The sequence below is a fragment of the Apium graveolens genome, chromosome 9 (genome assembly GCF_009905375.1).
Source record: "Apium graveolens cultivar Ventura chromosome 9, ASM990537v1, whole genome shotgun sequence".
NCBI classification, from domain to species: Eukaryota; Viridiplantae; Streptophyta; class Magnoliopsida; order Apiales; family Apiaceae; genus Apium; species Apium graveolens.
In genome coordinates this window covers 225,324,775-225,341,929 of record NC_133655.1, presented here as the reverse complement: position 1 = coordinate 225,341,929, position 17,155 = coordinate 225,324,775, and the positions used below count along the sequence as shown (strand labels likewise).

The window sequence follows — 17,155 nt, the reverse complement described above, 5'->3', positions numbered from 1 at the left end:
GAAAATGTCAGAGCCCGTTTGGGCCCTGGATGCGGGCCTAACCAGACTTTTTTTCGGGCCGGATCGGATCGGGCCGGGCTTTTTTCTAATTTAAATTGGATCGAGTTTTATTAGAAATTCCGAAGACTACATATGTTAGCAACTAGATCATCGTAAAAATATATTAGTTTACATGGAATATTTTATGAAAACATTATTTCGTTGAAAATATTTAAATTCGGCAAAAAATAAACATGTTTATAGAATAATATGTTTTATCATTGTTATCCAAATATATATATAGTGTAGTTACTATATCTTCTTTTATTATTTATGCAATGAAATATATAAATAATATTATTAATCAGAAATATGTAAATATATATGTGTTTAAAGTATTATTTATATTTATAGTAAATGTGATTCATAAATATATAAGAAAATATATTAGGATTATCAGATTTTAACCGAGTTTTTTCGGGTTTTTAATCGGGCCGGACCGGGCCGAAGTTCAGGTTTTTAACCGGGCCGGACCGGGTTTTACTTAAAAATATAGGGCCTGTCAAGGCCCTAAATCCGGGCCGGGACCGGACCTGACTTTGACCGAATCAGGCTTGACCGAGTTTTGATCGGATCAGATGGGCCAGATTTTCTGGATTTTTTGTGCAGCAATGAATTTGCTCATTTAACCGTGTATTATTTTTTCTGATATTACCTTTAAAGCAAACTTAACCCATCCCTATTTAATTTAATCAGTTTGAAAAAGAAACGTTTATATCATCTCTCTCTGTATTTTCTCTCAAGTTCCGTCAAAATCCCTAAACCTAACCAAACTTATTTCTAACTTTCTCACGATTATTCGATACATTCACGCTTCTTCAGATCTCGATCTCTTCAAATTCGGGTAATTGTTTTATTTTGTTTTCTTTTATGCTCTTGAATCTGATTTACGCGGTTTTTTGGTGTGTTTTTTTTATGATTTTAGCTGCGATTTTGATTGAAAATAGGTATCTAATTTATGTTGACTTGTTTGAATTTAGATTAAATTGATCTGCTCCAAGTTGAGGTTGAGGTCTAGGTTTTGATGCATATGCGTTGATTTGTTTTCCATAAGTTTGAGTATTTATTCTAGTTTTTGAGGAAAAAACAAAGTGATGCTCATATGAATCGTTCTGCGTATAGAATACTTTGTTTAAGTTTAATGAGGATCGTGTTTAGATCAAGTTAATTCTCGGTTGATTGGCTGAATTGTGCTTATTCCTTGGGCAGTGATTAATTTTATGATATTAATCTCGAGAGCTACTATGTTTATAAGTTGTTGACTTCACGTAAAATGTATTTGACTTCTGTATAAAACTTGATATTTGTATTGACTTCTGAGTATAAAGTTTAATTGCAAAGCAAAATATATCTAATTCGATGATCTTGTTTGCTTTTTTCTTTTGAGGTTATCTGCAATCCTATGGCTCTTGCACAAACGTATCGGTCTCAAGTTGGACCTTTTCGTGGTGACCACAGGCCTTCTTTCAACAGAAACTACCATCATTTGATTCCTAACGTTGCACCTTCCATGAACACTAGCTACAATGTCCCTGACAACTTTTTATGCAACTACAGCAATTCTTATGATACTTCAAGAAATCTCTGGGAGCACAATAGTTACAGTAGATATGCTGAGGCTGAAGTACCTGCTACAAAAAGGAGAAGAACATCCACTTCTGACTGGAAAAGTAGTATGAGACCATATATCCAGCCTTGTACGTTTGAAATTGGCCCTTCAGCAAACAGAAACGGTTCTGTTCGTATGGGGAGTATAAGACCTAATGCCAATCAACCTCCTAGCTGTAAACGTGGCCGTTCAAAGTTTGAAGATAAGGATTTGGTATTTATGTCAAGGGATGAAATTGAGAGATGCTCTCCTTCGAGGAAAGATGGAATTGATGCACTACAAGAGACCCGCCTCCGATATTCATATTGCCATTTCCTTCAGAATCTTGGAATTCAGCTAGAATTGTAAGTTCAATTATATTATTTAATAATTTGTGTATATTGTCTTAATGTACTTTCTTGTCCATTTTGTTTTATCAAAACTGATGATGTTTTTGGAATTTTGGCAGACCACAAACCACTATCGGAACAGCTATGGTCCTGTGCCACCGTTTTTTTGTTCGAAAGTCCCATGCGTGCCATGATAGATTTGTGAGTATCTGGATATATAATCATAAAGTTGATAGATTCATGATCTGCCTTTTCCCTTTTTGTTGTTTTATATTCATGTAGTTTCCTGATATTTCAAATTTAATTTAATATTACATTCTTTTTTATGCGTGATCCTGTGTTTTATATCACCTACTTGTTCTTTATACCAGTTCCTTCCCAAAAATTACTTAGTTGCAAATAAATTCCTAACTAGGTCCATTTTGCAGCTGATATCTACTGCTGCTCTTTTCCTTGCTGCAAAAAGTGAAGAGACAGCATGCCCTCTGAACAACGTATTGAGAGCTTCATGTGAAATTCTTCATAACCAGGACTTTGATTTTCTCTTGTACCGTTTTCCAGTGGTGAGTATCTTAAACCTTCAAAACTCTGCGCAACTTTTTTACTTCTGTTTTTCTGGGGTGGAGTCCATTTTTCTGGGGTGGAGTTGGGGAAAGTGTTGTCTTGAGGCTTTTTCACGATAGGGGGAGGCACACAACACCATTATCTCATCACCATGTCTACTTGTCAAGTATTATTCTTCCGGAAACTTGTATGAGATTTTCATTATCACATTTCATATATGCCATCATATAATTCTGATAAATAAAGGAATGTTTTTTTTTTAAAATTTAATATGCTTTTTCTAAGTTGAGTTTCTCATAAACAGGGTTGGTTCGAACAGTACCGCGAAAGAGTGATCGAGGCTGAGCAAATAATATTAACAACTTTGAATTTTGAGCTGAATGTTCAGCATCCTTATGCCTCTCTAACATCTACACTTGATAAATTGGGCCTGTCCCAGTCATTTTTGGTGAATCTGGCACTTAGCTTGGTTAGCGAGGGGTAAGCCTTGTGCTGTTTCCGATCTCTTCCACATTTAATCTTCTGTTCTGTAAGTTTATTGTCAGGCGACCTCTCTTTCTTGATGGCGTTGATAATGTGACCATGAATGTTCTTATGCATATCATAATGTTGTATGTCGTAATTTGACCAACCTTCCCCTGCTGTCGGGTATTTTGCTTTGGCACATATAAATTTTTCAGCGGAAAGAGTTTTGTGTAGGACCAAAAATCCAATTCATACATGCATTTTCATGAGCTTTGAAATATGGAGGTGATTGTTAAAATCTCCTTCAAAATTAAATGTCACTTGAGGCTTGGGTATACTGCTGTGGGGAAGTTGCTCCCTTCTTGTCCCCATTTCTTGTTAATATTCTCAAAATTTTCCAATATATGTTGTTAATTACTTATCTACATAGTCATTGTAGCATGCTGTATTGATTTGTTTGGATTAACATACAATTGCAGGGTTTATAGAGGATTAGCATGCTTGCCTGTATGAATGATATTAGCTGGTGGTTGATATGCTGTTCACATAAAGTTTTAAATTCTCATCTGAAGTTGATCCTGGGATGTTGTGTGGATGCCTTATAGATGCATGCACATTAATAGGCTGTACAAATAGCTATAGAAGAATCCCCAGTTCTTATAGAAGCAGTTCTGCCAAATGCTTTTTAGCAATATCTTGTTTTCAAGGAATGTGGCTCCTTGGGAATATTCAAATTATATTCTATTTACTAGCGCTGGATCTTTGCATCGGGTGTTGATGAAATGCTATCTACTCGAGAAATTGAATCATGACTCCCTTTAGACTACCTGGCATAACATGTGTTTGGCCAATACTTCCTGAAAAGTAGTTATCTCCTTGACATATCCCTCCTAAAAACAGAAAGACCAGCAAGCTTGATGTTCATCTTTTTAAAATTCCCATAGATATTTGTGCTGTCCCAGCTTTCTGGGTTCTAGAAATATTATAGATACGAGAGTTGTAAAAGCTGCGGTGGATCAACACCAAGCATGCTTATATGTGGGGTTTTAGGACTTGAACTGGCGTCAGTATATCAAGCGTTAGTGAAGATTTAGTTATGATTGCAGAACTCAGGTTGAAAGCAGAAGGTTTGTGAATCTGAACAGTTGACCTCTAGCTAGTGTGTCAAATAAACATATTAGTGGAGAATTATAATGGGAGGGCAAGGCATACAATCTCTACGTGTAACCTTAGAGATGGGTAAGGTACAACATTAATCTCTACATGCATACACCGACATATAACCAGAAGGGAACAGGGAAGGTAATATTTTTTTACTGAGATTCCGTCATGTGGGAAGATGAGGGATCCTCTTCCTACATGGCGGAAGTGGGACTATAATTAATATACACACTGAGTCCAAGAGGGGGAGAGATGGGGACAGGCATGTCCACACACATCTATGCTCCCAAATACATATTTTCTAGTAAAAACATCTCCAACGTTTTTTCTAAATTCTCCTATCGTAGGGAATGATAAAGAGAACAGGTTGTTAGTACTGTAAATTTGTGCAAAGAATCTGAATTTTTTTGAAGAGGCGTTCCATCGTAACTTACAGTAGTCTTTATTTCATTTATAACTTATTTAAATGTTCTGAAAAGATTTATAAACTTTCTCTATCTTTTACAAGCCTATTTCGTTGTTGAATAGTTTTTCGAGCACGGGAAAATCAATGTGAACATGTTCAGTCTCCTTTCAAGGTGGCCAACTTATGTCGTTCACTCTCCTTTCAAGGTGGCTAATTTCTGTCACGCATTTCTGTCACCTCAGTATATATATATTCCTTTCAGAATTAAGTTATTTGGTAGGTACACATGGAAAATATATATGAATTTATTTAACATTATTATTTTTGGAAATGTAAATTAGTATATATCTACTATTCTAATTCCTACTTTGAATTATTGATTTTGCACCTGACTAATTAAGTTTGAGACAGTTATATGTTTTTTAATTCTCTTTCAACACATCACAAAGTTGCACGAAATACATAAATGTTGACAAATTTTCAAGTTTGTATAATCATTGTACTGTGATCTTCAGGATATTTGTTTTCCTATTTACTTGTACATATATAGGAGTGTGTTCAACTTCAAGCTTTCTTAGGCTACAAACTCTACAGACCTGTCGAATTCACCAATAACGACACGTGACACGGCATGCACTAAAAGCAAGCAGTACGAGTTCACCAAATAATTTGAAAATAAAATTAAATTAAGAATCTGCGTTTATATCGGTGAATTGTAATTAATATGTTATAATTACATTGTATTTTGCTGAATATTATAATTTTTTTTGTATTATTACTATTTTATTTTCTGAATTTTTGGTGAATCCTAAAACTGTTGCATCCTAAAACTGTTGCATCCTTTGTCAATAATTCTGGAGGTTTGTAGAGTTTGTGGGCCAAAAGTTTTCTAGTAGAACGTGCCCTGTATATATATATATATGAAATATATATAAACTTCTTCACCCCTCGTTTTCTTAAAATTTAATCTGAGTTATGCACATATATAATGAGATTAAACTCTCATGTTTCTTATGATATATTTGGTGTGCCATGCCTTGCTTGGAGCTTCACCATCGTATTGCAAAAACATGTGCTTGTAGAACTGATGGGAATATGCTACAGTAGCATGGAAGGGAAGAGAATATTATACTACAGTAGCATGGCAACTAATGGGACAAATCTAGTCAGAGTGATGCTTATTATGAAGAGCATAACTTTTGGTTCTAAATATAGGGGGAACTTTGGGAAATTTTCGTCACTTCCAGAAAGCAACAGAGTCGATTGTTTTAAAAGTCATTGGCCAGTTATGTGTCAAGAAGATGAAACCAAACCTTGATCTGTTGGTTTATGCCAGACTGTATGATCAGTAATCATGTTACTTATATTTGCACTATACATGCATCCATTTACAGTAACGAGAAAATTGGAGGTTGGCCTTCATTTTCAGTCTAAAAACAGCCCATTCTGGCATTTCTTTAATATTTTATGTTCCCTACGCATTATTTTTCCACCTATTCAAACTGAGCAAGTTGCTGGAGTTAAAATTTTTGCTGCTATTGGGCTAGGAGTGGGAGTTGGTGTTCTATCTAGATTGCTATATGATGTTTGCTATATTTTACATACTATCAACAAATCTGCAGAAGATTCTTGGAAATAATCCACCTGATGCTGCTTCCGTAGTGGGTAAGAAAAATGATTTGTCTTATTACATCTCGGGACTTGCTTGGACTATTTTTATTTTGATTTACCGTATAATATCGTGTAAGTTGTAGCAGCAGGCAATTTGTGAAAGTGTGATACTTATATGGTTTGTGTCATTGTGACAACTGACAATATACTATGTTGCACGAGATCCTGTTATCCCTGATGGTTTGTTTTATCGTTCAATTCCTTCTCCGAGCAATGCTCATCATTCGTTTCGTGCTAGGCTAACTTTAAGTTTGTTGTTGTATAGGCTTAGGAGCTCTCTCTGGTTACAGTTCAAACCCCATCAGATAGCTGCTGGAGCTGCATATCTTGCTGCGAAGTCTATGAACATGGATCTGACTTCTTCTCAGCATGTGTGGCAGGAGTTCGAGACGCCGCCCTCTATACTTAAAGGTATGCATTCATCTGGTTTTGCCTACCATCTAAAGCTGTTCTGATTCAAAGGGCATATTACTTGCAAGTTTCCATGCAGACTTTATCTTGTACAGTAGTAATTCACAATTAAACTATTACTTCCAAGTGAATCAGTTTTATTCAGTGTTGTTTACTCTTTTCTTTGACCAGATGTCGTGCAGCAATTAGTAGAGCTCTTTTAGATCGTATGGAGGACAAATTACAGTACGAAGGTGGCATGTATTCTGCGGGTGTATGTTAGTGTAGTATATCATTCATATACAAGATGTATCATTCCAAGATCATCAGTGTTTTAGGTTTATGTAAAGGCAATGCACGAGAGTTAAAAGAGTTACTACTGATTGAAGGAAATTTCAATCTATTACTGTATTATACGTATGTTGGCGTGAAAGAAAAGATTTAAATATTATGTTATTGTAATTTTGGTTGATCCAAAGCTTTGGGGGCACTATGGTCTTAACTATGTTATGTGTTGGTGGTAGAATATTAATTTATGATCATATTGTTAGTCTCTGACAACCTAACAGAAGTTAAATAGAATTTTGGTTATTTTTTAGAAATTTAAAATCTCTTTTGAATATATATATATATATAGGCCTTTGAATTCAAGAGAGAATCTTTTTATATAGAGAACTGTAGAGAACTTTTGATTCTGTTATAGTTTTTTATCAAATTTGTTGCTAATGTAGAATAATAATTATATTTAAATATAATAAAATGTTTAACAATTGAAATTTTTTAAAAAAATTGATTTTAAATTTGATTCTATTGTGAAATAATTTGGGGTAAGTGTAGTTTTACTGTGATTCTACTACAGATCCATTTTAAATTATTTCATCAGATTTCAATAATTTTTTAAATAAAAACATGTGCAACTTTGTTTTTAATTTGATAATTAAAATTTGTAACTATATATGATGAGAAATGAAAAAAAATTGTGCATTTACATTTTTTTGCATAATAGTTCTCTACGGACCTCTGTCAAAGGGAGTCCTCCATGGATTGCCTCCCTCTATATATATATTGAATATATATATATATAGTATTGTTCCACTATATATATATAGTGTTCCACTAGAAATATCCTTATAATGAAAAATAGAAATTAAAATAAAAAATTTCTAAATCACGTCGAAATATAGCAGATACGGTATTCAAATCGATTGTTGGTAGATGGACAAAAATACAATGAAGTCGAATTTTTTTAAAAAAAATTATCGTTTGACGGGAAAAATCAAATTAAAAACGGAGGGAAAAGCTGAGATTTTGTGTGTGAGGGTGTAGTTTAATTCTGTGTGCTATTTGTAGGGGAGGCATTAGATTAGATTGATCTAAGGGTGCAGATTAGTTTCTAGTTTTCATTTAAGCTTTATTTTCATTTGAACAAATACATACATATATATATATATATAGTCAGGTTACCATTATTTTATCGGAGACTACCTATGTTCCACAATCAAAACACTATAAAATATATTATTTTGTGAAGTATGTTCAACAAATATCACTAATTCATTAAAATTATTGAAGATCCTTTAAGTTTAATAAGTAGAGTGTGTATGTTCTGCAAGCTAAACAAATGTTCTAGAAGCTATACCTGTTTCGTAAAATAAAACATTGTGTAATGTTCTACATGCAGTACATAAATGATATTCAAGATTTTGAATAAAATAATGATTTTTGCAGAACATGATTCACAAAATAATAAGTTTTGCAATGTTTTTATGCAAGATTTTACTTGGAGAACATAAGTGGTCTCCAAGTCCCCAATAAAAACGTTTTCTCCGTAGAATTTAACTATATATATATATATAACTCCGAGTGAATATGCAGTAGTGCGGATTAAGAGAGTTTAAGTAGTTAAGCACAAAGTAATTAAACAATACGGTTTAAAAACTTTCTGGTGGATTGATCTTTCCACTAGAGATATATATAGATTCGAGAACTCTGTGATGCAAGAATGCATACAGCTGCTTACAAGCGTTTTTCTTTATTTAACTAATATTCTTCACTTATTCGATTGATAGATAACACTTGTTACACTTGGTTTATATACTACCAAGTTACATATGTATAAGACGAACAGTTAAAACAAGAATCTAGGTATATTCACATGTTGCTTCATTTCTCTATCCAACATCTTTGAATATCTTCAGTTAAGCATGGAAATGGAAATGTTTCTTTGTTCTCTAAAACCTGCAAACAGGCTGTCAAATTCCTTTTTATACAATCAACCCATATGACTTTCAAGTCGCTTTCAACTGCTATTTGAATATGTTCTCCTTTGAGACTTCAAGATTATCTGTTGATACTTTTCTTAGTTATCTGTTGAGTCTCAAGTGGCTTATCCGTTGAAAGTGTCTTGAGTTATCTGTTGTGTTAGGTCACACACACTGTAGAAGGGGGTTGAATACAGTGTATATCACAATCAAATCGAATTCTAATAACACAAGTAACAGAAAACATACTTTATTCAAAGCAATAAACTCTGTTACAATATGAAACTGTCCTCTCTCAGTGATGAACAAATATCACGAGAGCTGCTAGGGTTACAATGAATAATATTCTCGATAATGATAACACTTATAGCATAAACCCTATGTCTGTGTTTATATACTACACAGTTACAAGATAATCGCTAATTGATATGGAATATAATTCTGCTTCCTAAAATATATCAATCAGATATCTTTTCTTCCAAGTATTTCATTCTTCATAGAATTCCTTCTTCATGCATATCTCTTCTTACGTTTGTCTTGATCTTCTTTCCTTTCAATCAGCCGCCTTCCTTATCTGAACGTTTCCTTTAAGTCCTGATATTATCTCCTGATAAATATCTCCTGAACCTTAATTACTGATGACTTAAGTTCTGACTTCAGTATAAGTGCTGATTTCAGTGAAGTACTGATTTGTCCTGTTTAAATAAGATCTGAAAACTAAACATAAATCATATTAGTCATGACATTATCAAATATATCTAACAATCTCCCCCAACTTGTAAATTAGCATAATATACAAGTTTAACAGATATTTGATAATGTCAAAAACATTAAGTACAAATGCATGAGAAATTAACTAGATAACTATAACTTACAGTCCTTAAAGCTTTACCAGCTTTAACTTCTGATAACAGCTTCAGTCTGTATATATATCAGAATTTGAGCAGTTGTAGATCTTGACTTGGCTTCACTTTCTGATCTCTCTGATGTCAGGAGTTGTTCTAAGATAGTTCTTTAACAAACATCTCTCAGCATATCTGAGTTCATCAATCATCCTCCTTTTAGCATCTTTAAGCTCTGCAGAATCTTCACCAGTTTGGAAGATAGCAGCTCTGAGATCATTAATTCTAGCTTTCCTTATGTCCTGATCCAGTCTGATCAAATACGCATTGTCAGACTCAAGATTGAATTCTACAGCCTTATAACCCAGAAAGGTAGTTATAATCTTAGCAGAGTTAGGCTTCATCTCAACAATATCACCCTTGTGATCTCTGTACTTTGGAAGATATGTGCTGTCAGACTTTACAGAATAAAGCCTTTTCTGTCTCTGAATTTGATTCTTCAAATAGTTTGCAGCACTTTCTGTTATTCTGTCATTCACTTGAAATAAAAATAAAACATGTTCCAGTTATTCAAAATACTTCAGTGGAATAACATTTTCCCTTATATGATAAACCCTACCATCTGTCATGAAGTATAACAATATGTGTTCTTTCAAGTAGGTATGGTAAACCATTTGTACAGATTCTAGTTGATTCAATCTTTCAGGAGTTGCTCCAACACCTGGTTCACTTAAGGAAGTTGGATCATTGATTGTGTTCTGTACTCTTCTTTCATCAACACTACCCAATCCAGATTTATGTCTTGCTTCCTTTCCAGTAACCACTCTTGCTTCAAAACCACTTGATGCAGCCTTCAAAGATTGAGTCTGTTTGGCTTTGGTGAAACCTGGTAGGAGTAACTTTGAAGATTTAACATGAGCAATGTCAGAGGTTTCCTTTTCCTTATCTTCTAATATCAAGTCAACTTGAGCGATGTCAGAGATTACTTACTTCTTTGTAATATCAGAACTAACTAAATCTTGACTCTGAACAACTTGAGCCATGTCAGAGGTTGTCTTAAAAATCTTTCTTGAAGTTAGAGTAAGATCAGTATCTTCAACAGAAATTTCATCATCCACAGGAGGCACATAAACCTTTATAGGTTCACCAACATTTTCTTTGCCCTTGGACCTTGGATCTATCTGCAATTGTGATTTGGCCTTGGTTGCCTCAATATTTGTTCTTTCTTTTATCACAATGCCTTTGACCTTTGGAAGTTTCTTTTTACCAACAGAAGCTTCAGATTTAGAGTTAACCTTTTCTGACTTAAGTCTAGCTTCTTCTTCCAATAGACTCTCAAAGTCCATTCCTGGATTTTCCTTTAGAAATAACTGTCTTGAAATTTCTTCATCAAGATCCAAAAGTTCATCAAAACTTATTCTTTTACTAGTACCAGAAGTAATTCTTTTTCCAGTATCAGAACTTGTTCTATGACTTGTAGCTTCAGCTCTTCTTGATGAGAGACCTTGTAATAACCCCAATTTTTGAAATTTTTGAAACCCTTATGAATAGTGCTTTTGCTGAGTATGCTGAATAAGAAAACTTTTCATACCATACTATGTAGGGGTTCTTCTATTATTATTCTGAGATCTTATTAGTACTTTATATGAGATATAAATGTATGTAAAGATCGTCAGAATCCAAATTCGAACACTTTGATTTTTCCCGAAAATCTACCAGATACAGAAAGAACTGAGTATAAGGTAACAGAATAAAAAAGATTTAAATTCAAGGATTATAAGAGAGGATCATAAAAGGAATATAATGTATTGAGAAAGGTTAAGGAAACCTAAGTAATAAGATCCCGGGTATGATCCCTCAAACGATAAACGAAAACGAAAGTTAAGCGAACCGCATAACAGATCAGCGGTCATTAGCCAAGTAATTAGGAGTTAATCAAGGGGTTAGTGGATGATGATGTCATCACACCAACAAGAGGAAGACAAGTGTAACAAGATGACATAGGAAAGGTGACATAAGCATGACATAAGGGAAGGAGGTGTGGTTGATTAATAACCACACAATTTTTCATGGGTAAAAAGGTAATTAATCAAAAACAAAAGCTAGCAACCAATCAAACAAATCAAAAAACACAAAACACTCCATTTTCTTCATCAAGCTCTCGGCTTTCCTTCATTTTCAAGGATAAGAAAATCCAAATTCAAGCTCCAAGCATTGTTAAATCGTGAGGTAATTATCCAAGGTTCCTTGTACTTAGATATAGTTATCCTATGAATCTAAGCTCCAAATTCCTTCACAATCTCTTCCTAAAAATCATGGAAGAAGATGGTGAATAGTGTTTTTCAAGAACTAAAATTTTTGTTCTTGAGTTTTTGTTTAGATTAAGCTTGGATAAGGACTTTTAAGGGTGATTCCAAGCTAGTTACTTGATTCTCCACTCTCCAAGGAAGGTATAACCCCTCCAAACCCTAACTTTACTTGAGTATTAGGTTTAGTTATGTTGTTATAGTTCATGAGAGGCTTGTTTGTTGTGAATGTAGAGGATAGCTGGTGTTGTAATGTTTTGGAGTTGTAATTCTTGGAGTATTGATTAATGAACTTAAGTATAGTTTAAATTCATGTTTGAGAATAGTATAAATTGATAATGTTGAGTTTTTGGGGCTGTTATGGTGAAGTATGGATGAAGTTTTGATTGGGTTGTGATTGTGGGTTGATTGTGGGTTGGTTTGGAGTAGAATAAAAATTGGTAATCGCGTAAACATAGCCATCGTAATGTCCGATTTACTTTAGACTGTTTTTGTTCATAACATCAGGACCCGATAACTCACTGTTAGGTTTTGACCATTACCATGATTAGATAGTTCATGTTACGAGATTCGTTTTGATATGTAGTTCGTTTGAATCCGATGTACGGTTTAGGAGAAATGACCGTTTTAAGTAACGGCATTTCGCGACCGAACCATTACCCCTCGCCTTACTTTGAAACCTTGGTTAAGGACTTTAAATGACTAATTGGGGTATGAAACAATTATGTTAAGTGTATTAGGCAGTTGGTAAGGTACTCGCGAAAGAATCGCCTTAAAACTCTTAATGGTTAATTTATTAAAAATGGTGGAGCCGAGGGTACTCGAGCGACTTAAGTGAATCGTTAAGCGCGAAAGCGAATGTTAGGGCTCTAAATGGTTAAAGTCTAGTTTCTTAAGCGACCGTGGTTTAATTCCGGCTTATGTTGTTGTTCATAGGTTTCCGGACCCACTCTAAGCTTAAGTCTAATCCGGGAACACTCAGGCAAGTTTTTTACCCGTTATACTGTTGTTGTGATGTATACATATGTATATGCATTATCTTGTGATATATACATGATGGTTAATTAGAAAATTCTTGCGATATATTGTAGCATGTGATATGGTATATATGCATGTCTGTTTCTTAATCTTGATACATATATCTGTTGATTCAGTTGATAATACCTATGCTAGAGATAAGCGGTATTTGCGTATACCCTTAGTATAGGGGACCCAAAGGTGAATATTTTTCTAAAACTGGGAGTCGATGTTCCCGAGTATAATATATATATTTATATATATATATGAATAGTTTTCAAAACTATTATTCGAATAAGGTTTATTCGATAACTTTATTTTATTAATGAATATTATTTTGAATATTCATTCGAGGGCATATGACTCCGTTTATTTTATTAATGAATATTATTTTGAATATTCATTCGAGGGCTTATGACTCCGTTTATTATATTAATGAATATTATTTTGAATATTCATTCGAGGACTTATGACTTCGATTAATTACTAATTATTATTCTTTATTTTATTAAGGAATAATGTGTCGATAATCAAACTCACTTTTGATTATTCAAATAAAGATATTACTTTCGTATAAGTATATCTTTGGTTATTTAATATTCATTTCAAGTATAAGTTTTACAACTTCTACTTCAATTATTTTTATAAAGATTATTCTTTATGGAAATATTATTTAAATAATAATATTCAGATATTTTCTAATATATTGGGACTGATTTATTTTATTAAATCAGCATCACTCCAAACATTCTTAAAAAAAATGTTTTCGAGTCTTCAAAATGATTTTAAAGGTTAGGGCGGATCCCAAAACTCATTTTTATATTTAAGATCCTCCTTTCGAAGGGGATTTAAATACTCGCTCAAAACCTGAGGGATCCGGCTCTGTGGTGTGTTTCATATTCGCAACAAGGTTGCTATTTTGATAAAAGAGTTTTTGATTACTTACCCAACACTCGGGAAGTAAAATTCTTGGAACAAGTTAATCCATTAACAGGCATTGCCTGGGAAATATCGGTGAGTTTCCCTTTCCAACTAGATACGACTTCTTGGTGGAGCCGTATCAACAAGTTTCTACTTGGAGAAATGGGGGACGAGCTTTACGTTTCAGGGTCATGGATTTCATCTGAACTAGGAGTGGCGTAAGTGGTCGAGTAGTGCCGGCCCAGCCTTATTATATTGGCCCAAATGGCCCGGAAGTTCCGCTAAGACGGTCCATTCCTTAGGAGTCCAGTGTTCGGTTGACAAGTAAATCCGACAGGTTCTCCTCTACATGTAGAAAATGGTGGGGTTGCACTACTACGACTGATCATCATAAGTGGTCTTCCTGGCGCGGCAAACTCCCGTAATGAGTTCATCATCCAATTGGATATTTCTGCAACACTACCCAGAGCACTTCGATAGAAAGGCTACGGTTGAGCGATTGTTGAGTGTTGGCAGGGTCAAGTTTTCAAAATGATGTTTGCATCAAATGAAGTAGCTCATAACTTCATTTTATTTTAATGATATTTTAAAGATTGATTCTATACAAGTTTTGTCTTGTAGCTTAATCTATGGGATGAACTATTTATACATTGAACGGTGGTAGTTCAAGTACTATTCGGAAAAGATATAAGTATATTGGAGTATCTTGTATCTTCATCTTTTAAACTTATATCTAGTTAATGATTGTCTTATGAATGACAAAGGTTTCAGAAAAATGTTGAGACAAGGTTAGATATATGAGATCACCTTGCAACGATATTTTTATACAGTTATAAACTGGAACTCTGTGTATATTATACATGTTAGAGGATTTCAAAGATTGTGAAAAGTATATATATATATATACTGAATATTTTGCGACTTGGTCGCGTTAAGATATCAGCTTGGTTCATTTCTTTTGACCAAGACTTTCATGACTACTATGAGAATGCTCATATATTATTAATCAGTATACATATTATTTTGGTGGGCTTGTTGCTCACCCTTGCTTTCTTCTTTCATCACACAACATCAGATAGACAAGATGAACAGGACCAAGCTCCCAATTCGCGAGCGGATAGGAAATGTTCCGCAGTTTCCTATAGGCATTGATGTCGTTGTAGCTGAGGTAGGAACTACCAATAGGCTAGGCTTTCAACTTTTGATGTACCAGACTTATGTATCTTTATCAATTGTAATAATGGCAAAGAAATGTAAATTTATTCAGAAACCCTTTTAAGGTGTAATGGCATATAATTTTGGAATAAAATGACTCGTGTTATTTTTTTTAGATATTCATCTCTGAGACTATAACTTGTGGTGTGTGTATTTATTGTGGGGTCACAGTACAAAGTAGTTGATTGTTTATTAAGATTGAGTGTTATTAAGGGAAATGGAACTCGTGACAACCCGGATCCCCGACCCCGGATTTGGGGGTGTTACAGACCTCTACCTTGACTATGACCTCCACCCATTCCAGAGTTTCCCTGGTCATCTTTTTCATCATCCTTCCCCTTCAGTGTCTTAACAGTTTTGCATTTGGACTTAATTACCTTCTCCTCCTTTTTGGCATCAGCATGTAAAAGAAGAGAGACAAGCAATTCCACTGAGGATTGGATCTCATCGAGTTGAGATTGCTGAGAAGCTTGATTTTTCAAAATTTCATCAATCTGAGACTGTTGCTTCTCTTGGGTCTTCTCATTGTAAGCAACTCTGTCAAAGGTAGGTTAGAAGAAAGTTTTCTTTTCAATTTTCTTAGTCATTTCTTGCTTGAGCAATTCTTCCTGAATTTTGTGCACCTCTGCATGAGTTGTTGAATGTAGACCTTGAAGATGTCTAGTACTCAATGCAGTGACTCGAAGCTGTGTCTTGAAATCATCATTAATTAGCATCTCATCAGCTTTTTCCAAGTGCTCAGCAAGAATCGATTGAGAAGGAACAAAAGTAGCTGTGTTCCACTCCTTGGTCCACTCCTGTCCTCTAGGAGTTTCACTCCAAGGTACTGGTGCTGCCCTTGTAACAAACTTCTTGACTATCTCACTTTTGTGAACAGTTTGTTGAGGTGCATGTCCTGATGGACCCGCTGCATTAGCATCTTCATTTATAGCAGCATCACCAGTAGTATCAGCATTTGCAGCATCAGAACTTACAGAGTCAGCATCTTCTGTTAAGAGAATAGTATGAGAAGCAATTGAGGCTTCAACATCATCCTCCAAGTGTTGATCTGCTTCCAAGTTCTGATCAACAGCCATATTCTGATGCTCACCTATAGTCTGATCTTCAATGTCTAGATGCAAAGAAGGTGTTGTAGACAATTCTGAAGTTTCATTAGCATCAGTAATTGGTGTTGTTGATGGATTAAGTTGAGCTGTTGGAGCTTCTAAGTAGAGAACCTCATGCACAACCAGGTTGTGAATATCAATTTCAGCACTTGTGCCTGGGTCTGCAGTAGATACTGGTTCATGTACAGGAGACACAGGTGGTGTAGATGCTTTATCTGTAGCAGTTTCCTGAGTTGGTGACAATGAAGATGAAGAGGCAGTAGCTTCAACAAATCCTGGCTCTTTTGAGATCAGAGATTCCTGATCTCCTTCCTTAGCTGCTTCTTCCTCATCATCTGAAAGTGGCCTGTGAGCTCTCTGTTTCTTTCTTTTCTTTGAAGATGGAGATTCCTTGGGAGTTTCAGCATAAGACATTCTTCTAAGCCTTTTTAGAAGCTTAGATCCCCCAAGTCCAGTATTCTTCTGAGAAGGGACCTTCTCAGCTTCTGTAATAACAGGTTCTGATGCAGGAACCTGTTCCTCACTGTCTGACTGATCTCTCAGAACAATCCTCCTTCTCTTCTATGGTGTCTGAGGTACAGTCTTTGTCTTCTTGGGCTTGGAAGATGAAGGCTTCACAGTATGTGCTGATGATGAAGATTGAGGTATCTGTGAAGATTTGAGATGTGTTCTGATAGAGGGTTGAGTAGATTGAGGTGTATGAGTGGTATGTTCTGAAGGGTGTTGTGGTGTCTAGGATGTGATGGTGGGTTGAATATCAGGGTAAATAGATCTGTAGGTTAGAGGATCAATATTTACCAAGATTTGTTTTATAGACTGAGGTATCTGTAAGGGTCTAACCACCGTTTTCTTA

At 34.8% G+C, this 17,155-nt stretch overlaps 1 protein-coding gene across 2 annotated transcripts; it reads left to right on the top strand.

Annotated features, from left to right (window-relative positions):
- Nucleotides 1–726: 726 nt before the first annotated feature.
- On the top strand, nucleotides 727–7,106 carry LOC141684265 (cyclin-T1-3-like). 2 transcript variants are annotated; one of them, XM_074489166.1, is made up of 7 exons: nucleotides 727–883; nucleotides 1,427–1,992; nucleotides 2,097–2,178; nucleotides 2,406–2,540; nucleotides 2,846–3,021; nucleotides 6,510–6,655; nucleotides 6,827–7,106. In XM_074489166.1, the coding sequence occupies exons 2-7, from the start codon at nucleotides 1,442–1,444 to the stop codon at nucleotides 6,856–6,858; spliced, it is 1,122 nt and encodes a 373-aa protein (XP_074345267.1). In that variant the 5' UTR covers nucleotides 727–883; nucleotides 1,427–1,441; the 3' UTR covers nucleotides 6,859–7,106. The 2 variants fall into 2 exon arrangements, with proteins under 2 accessions (XP_074345267.1, XP_074345268.1); XM_074489167.1 differs by lacking the exons at nucleotides 6,510–6,655; nucleotides 6,827–7,106 and adding an exon at nucleotides 3,486–6,299.
- Nucleotides 7,107–17,155: the final 10,049 nt, after the last annotated feature.